The sequence below is a fragment of the Neospora caninum genome, chromosome VIII (genome assembly GCF_000208865.1).
Source record: "Neospora caninum Liverpool complete genome, chromosome VIII".
Lineage (NCBI taxonomy): Eukaryota > Apicomplexa > Conoidasida > Eucoccidiorida > Sarcocystidae > Neospora > Neospora caninum.
Window position 1 is genome coordinate 2,952,996 of NC_018395.1, and position 6,000 is coordinate 2,958,995.

General features: G+C 57.4%; 1 protein-coding gene across 1 annotated transcript; it reads right to left on the bottom strand.

Moving 5' to 3' along the window:
* Positions 1 to 2,091: 2,091 nt before the first annotated feature.
* On the bottom strand, positions 2,092 to 4,209 carry NCLIV_033750 (hypothetical protein; the record flags this gene model as incomplete). The annotated part of the gene is made up of 1 exon (XM_003883571.1): positions 2,092 to 4,209. One exon carries the CDS (start codon positions 4,207 to 4,209, stop codon positions 2,092 to 2,094), a length of 2,118 nt encoding a protein of 705 aa, XP_003883620.1.
* Between the last annotated feature and the right edge of the window lie 1,791 nt (positions 4,210 to 6,000).

The following is a 6,000-nucleotide window of genomic DNA, read 5'->3' on the forward strand; positions in this document are numbered from 1 at the left end:
ATCTCCGGAACAGGCAACGCACACAAACACCCGCAAGCACCCTACCCGGCATATACTCCTCCGTTTTTGAGTGTTTCCGCACCCTGTCCAGATCCGTTCCTGCCTTTTATCCACCGCTTAGAGTATCCTAGAAGGTCGATCTGCGCAAAGCTGGCACCACGGTGCAACGCACATTTTCCCAACTCCGTCTCGGGTTCAGTGAGAATCTCCCTGCTCCCGCGAGGCTGTGTTGGTTCAAAGCCGAGGGCGAGAAAACTGGAGCTTTTTTTCTTGCTCGTGATTTTTTTGACGCACGAACAAGAGACGCTCTCTCTCTATCTCTCGGGGCTCGACCAAGAACATTCTCCACAGCTATGCGCCCCTAAATCGGAACGAAAAGTACCACTTTGTGTGACAGTTTGAATCGCGCACACTGCAGCGACACACGATCCTTCGGTAACGCGGGGCATCCGCGCAGCAAAGACGACAGCAACGAAAGCCTCGAATCAGCGACTGGATGGAACGGGCAAGCGGGCGTGTGGCGACGCAACGCTCCTCTGTCGCCCAGAAGTCGCACAAACAACGCGGGGCGTCGTGTAGAGCGCAGATTGCAGAATTTCCAGAGGGAACTCCGGCGGCACAGGTGCTTCACGAGACAAGGCAGAGAAACCACACTGGTGGAACAAGCCCTGTGGGCCCACGCTGCCTTTGCGTCGCCTCCACTCAGCGACACGTCTCCACCTTGTTTCATTCGGAACAAAGGAGTCATCGGCTACTGGGGCGAAGCCACCTTGAAAGCTCAGAGAGATTAACTTTCAGAATATCGCAAGAGAAAGGTGATTTCTGCGCTTTAAACCACCACCTGTATCGTGTGCAAGGATGGGAGCTTGCCTGCTGATGGCGTACGTGTTTCTTTGGCTACCGCCTTTGCTCCCCAACACACAATTTCGGATCTCCCTCTTTCTTTATCTTCAATCGAATTGCGTGAGGCGACAGGCAGTTCCTCGCATGCCCCCTGGTATGGGAGGCGCCGCTCGGGGATTTCCGGGTGGATGACAAGCGGAAACAGTCTGTGCATCTACTTTTTCAAATATATGTGACTCGGCGTGTGTGGAGACAACGGCAGTCGCGCTGAAGTTGAAAGCCGCCGCAGCTGGAGACGCCACGGATCTCAGTGAGGCCGTCTGTGTAGCACCACCCCACTGGACTGCCTAAGACAGCTAGAAGTGTTGGATTTCAATATCCTACCGGTCCTCAGGTTTGCTTGGAAAATGTCCTTAACACTGTGGGTTGTCGCTGGGCTTCACCGTGGTTCACTCAGCTCGTAGGCAACGTTTTGCCGAGCCGCTCCACAGGTGTCTGGGTGTACCGTGTGCCACGCAGTTTCTTTGTTCTTTCCACCGTCTTTCCTCGTGGCGTTGCCCCGTGGTCTCTCGCGCGTTTTTTCTGTCTACCTCTAAAGACTCTTTGCTGTTCTTCTACAGATCGACGAGGGGACCTAAACCGCATTTCGTTCACCACTGACGACGAACGAAAACAGAGGCCCCGTCCGGTGGCGAGTGTCGCCCTTTGGACCCAGTCGCGTTTTTTTCTCCAGCGACTCCGCTGTGTTCTCTCTGCTTCGATTCCCTTACACGGACGCGCAGTGGTACTGTGTGTGAGGAATGCGCAAACCCGTTTACAACTTTAAATTTGCATCCCGTCGAAGCAGTCCGACCACAATGATCCACGTGGCCTTCCAACGGTGTGTGTGCACAACCATAGGCTACACGGCCGCCCGCCAGTCCGAATCCGTTGAACAAAACGGCGCACGCCGCAAACCGTTTCTGCCACATCTCTTTCGCGAACAAAAGTTCTCTATCTGGTCGCCTTGCTTGGTGCCTTTCTTCCTTCTCTCCCCCCTCACTCTGCTTCTTCGTCAGGCCTGTGAGGGGATCTCTCACGTCTTCTGCTTGTCCCCTTTGTCTCCTCCGTTACGCCTGTTGTGTATGTGCATCTGTCTTCTTCCGTTTCCGCTTCTCCCCACGCTCTGTGTGTTTGCGTCTTTTCGCAGGCTCGCTTGCTGTGTTTTTCACTTTCTTCTCCAGCGTCTCGCCTCTCCCTTTTCCATGCTCACGCACCCATCCGGTCTTCGAGGCACTCCTCGAGCCGCTCTCGAAGCCACGCCGAGTCAAGACCCGTCCCCACAAAGAGAAACCGGCTCTCGACGATTTCCCGACCCTCCGCCCTGTCGCCGCCTCCTTGGCTCGCGGTGTCTCCCTCCAAAACCGCGGCGGTTTGCACTTCGTCTCCTCCCGCCGCGTCCGCAGCGGCGAGACTGTGCCCCGGGCAGGCGCACGCGCCTGCGTGGTCGTGGCAATGGTTCCCGAGCCCCGTCGTTCGATGTCTCCGGTGGTTCATGCTCGTGAGGCACTTCGGGTCCACCACGGGGTTAATTTCAAACACACGGCCCACACCCTGCAGCTCAAACACCCCCCACGTTGATGCAAACCCGGCCCCCGCCCCGCGAGCTCCCGTTTTCTCTGTCCCCACAGTCTCCGTGTCGCCCACCGCCAGCTCGCCCCTCTGCGGAGCGCCGTCCTCGGCCCAGGCCGCGAAAAGAGCCTTGCACCGAAAGACAACCGGGAGCGGACGCTCAGCTTCACCGGAGCCGTCCGAGGGCGAGGCTCCAGCCGGTGCGTCGGTGGGAAGGCGAGCCTTTTTCGCAAGCTCTTCGCGCCAAAGCAACTCGCTGAGAAGCCGCTCAAGACGCGACACAGACAAGAGAGCGTATGTCTTGTTCGCGTGCCTAGCCGCAGAGCTGCCAGGTGTTCCGCTCGTCTCGGCCTGTGCAGCCCCGCCAGGAAGCGAAGGCATCTCCGCCGTCAGCGCAATACAGTGGCTCTGGATGCCCCACGGATTCGCAGGCCCTCTGCACGCGGCTCGGGCCTCACCTTCTTTCTGGTCTCTCTGGTCGCTTCCCTCCGCGGTTTCGGCGCCGCACGCAGCCTCTCTCCGGCGCATCTGCCGCGAGGCCGCGCCCGTCTCGTACGCCCTCTGAAACAAGAAGTCAGTCACCTGGAGATCTGGGCCGTTGTCCTGCAGTTTCGTGTGCGCCTTCAGATTCGCAGCCGAGAGCGACGCGATTGGATTCAGCGCCTTCAACATTCGCACCGCGGTCTCGAGTTGGCCGCTCGACGCAACGTCTCTCTTTGTCACGATGAGTTTGTCAGCGCAAACCACCTGCTGCATCCATAAGTCGCGGAAGAAGGACGCGTCGGCAAAGCCTGAGGGCGGCGCGCCAGGCGGCGCCTCGCGGGGGGGATAAGAGGCGCGTTCTGGCCAAAGCAGCGGAGAGGTGTTCTCGCCCGAGCTGCGTTCGTCGATCCCCGGCACATTCGTCGGGTCGATTAAAGTGACCAGGCCGTCCAGATGTATTTGGTCCTGCAGCGGCTCGTCGATCCAAAAGGCCTCGACGAGCTGCTGGGGTGTCGCCACACCGCTCGCTTCGACGACAATGTAGTCAAAAGTGTTCGGGTACTTGGCCAGCAGCGACTCGAGCGTGCGAATTAACTCGTCTTTTATGCTGCAACAAATGCACCCGTTCGGCAACTGATACACTGTCTCCGGCAGCAGAGACTCGTCCGCTGCTGCAGTCGGCTCGGCCGTTTCGCGTGTCGCCTCCCCTGGCGAAGCGCCTGCGGGGTTCGACGCCGAAGCCGAACCTAGCGCCTGCGGGCCTTCCAAGGCCACGCGCAACGGCGCCTCGACTCCGCCCTCCACTGAAAACTCATTCTGAACCGCGAGAATGCGGAGACTGTGTGGAATGGACCCTGAGAGCAGGGAACGGAGAAGAGTCGTCTTGCCAGCACCCAAAAGCCCTGACACAATTGTCACCGGTACAGAAGAAGCAGAAGAGGAAGAAGAACAGGAAGAAGAAGAGGAAGAAGAAGAGGAAGAAGTGGAGGAAGAAGTGGAGGAAGAAGAAGAGGAAGAAGTGGAGGAAGAAGTGGAGGAAGAAGAGGAAGTGGAGGAAGAGGAAGAAGTGGAGGAAGAGGAAGAAGTGGAGGAAGAGGAAGAAGTAGAGGGAGGGGAAGAGGCCGACGGACAGGGCGACGGAACACGGAGGAGACGGGGTGGCGTGGCATCATCTTCATCCGATGACGTACAGGGGGCGGACGATGGCGTCAGTTGTCCCTTTTCTCTCGTCCGCGCTCCCTCCCATTGGGGTCCTTTTCCTCGGGTGTCCATGGTTCAGAGACTTTTGGTTTTCTTTCTGTCGGTGATTCTCGCTGTTGCCCCCACTATCGCTGTTTCGGCGCGTGTCTCCCTTGTACGTGTGCTTCGATCATCTCCCGTTGCCGTGGCGGCCTCTCTTCTCTCTGGTAGACTGCTCCTCCACCCTACCGCGGGTTCGGGGAAAGACCGCCGGAAGGCTGGGAAAATTCCAGTCTATGGGGTCAGCAAGAAAAAGGAGGAAAGGGGAGCAAAGGAACAGAAGGAAAGGGAACAGAGGTGGTTGTGCGGGAAGGCTCAACTGGCATTCCGAGTTTTGGGCGAAAAGCTGAGTCGGGAAGCGAAGGAAAGAAAGGTGGGCCGCAGAAAAAGATGATTTGAGGCAGAAACTGCACAATGATGCAGTTTTCTACATGGTGGGAAGAAATGAAGGCAAGCGAGCGAGAAAACGGAAACGCGCTTTCTCTCTGGAGAGCAACGAGACGAGACAAGCGTGTTCGCCGGTGGCAGGAGGGCCCTGTGGAGTTCTGCGAAGGAGACGAAATCAAAAGAACGTCGACTGGACTCTGTCGGGAAAGAAGATTTTTACATTTGTCTTGAGAAAAGTCGCACAGAACACCCGACACCCAGCGCCTTTGGGCCGTGCAGGAAGGCCCGCCAAGTGAGCTGGTTTTTTGAGAGGTTTTGTACACAAGACGGTACGAATGCAACAGAGAGGTACACGTGGTAGGGTTCCTCCTCTTCTGAAAGAGAGAACGTGGACATGGGGGGGAAGCATTTGCGGAGATGATTTTGCACCTTTTCTCGCCTTTTTTTGCGATCAGATTTCGTCGCCAAGAGTCGGTGAGGCACATCCGTGGTCCTCCCGTCGGTGCGTCCTCGCTGTCTCGTCTCCTCTTCCCTGTTTATCAGGGGCGACTCTGGATGTTGTTTCTCGCGCTTACCTTCCTTCACCTCCCCGTTTCTTTCGTTTCCTCCTGGATTTCCTCCTGACGACTTCCGTCCCCATCCCCAACTGGTCCCTCACCGCTGCTCTGACCGCCCAAGTGCCTCGCCCCTACTCCCCTGCTGGCAAGCGCCATGCCGCCAAGCACACTGCTTGCACCGTTGGGTTGCAATACATCTCTGCACACTCCGCAGTTGCACTGGAAAGGCTTGGAAGACAATCGTTCCCTGCGGCGGCACTGCCAGTGAGTATATACCCGGGGGTTAGAGGCTTTCGTCGAGACGAGTCCCGTTCGGCAGCGAGTGTGTTGGTCGCCGCTGTTTTGTAAGAGGTGGACCAAGGAGCGAAGCCGACTCACGGAGAGCACGGCCAGAAGCATCTAGAGGAAACGAAGGAACACAGGCGGACGCCGACGGCGCATGGACAGGCACGATAGTCGAGAGCAGACGTTCTTCACCACTGGGAAGAGAACGGACTAGCACCACGTGAAATGCTGTACCTTCTTGCCTTCATTTTTCGCTGGGCCGGAGACGCACCAGGGACAGGTGGCCGGAGGGTGCGGGTAAAGGGGTATGAAAAGAGGGAGAAGAAAGATCCAGTTGTGAAAGAATGGGCGCCGGCAGCAGTCTGTGTTGTTTCTAAACTGAGATTCCAAGTTGAGGAGGGGATAGAAGACTCCATAACTCATTCGGATGACGGTATGATATGCGCGTTGCCGCGCGGCGACGCGCTTCACACTCGATTCCGCCGCCGCGGAAAAGAACCACCATTCCTTAGTGAGCCTTTTGCCGAGTACGGAAATCACTCCAATCATTATTGCAGGTGGAGGGGCAAGTTTCCACCGGGGCCATTAGAAGGTA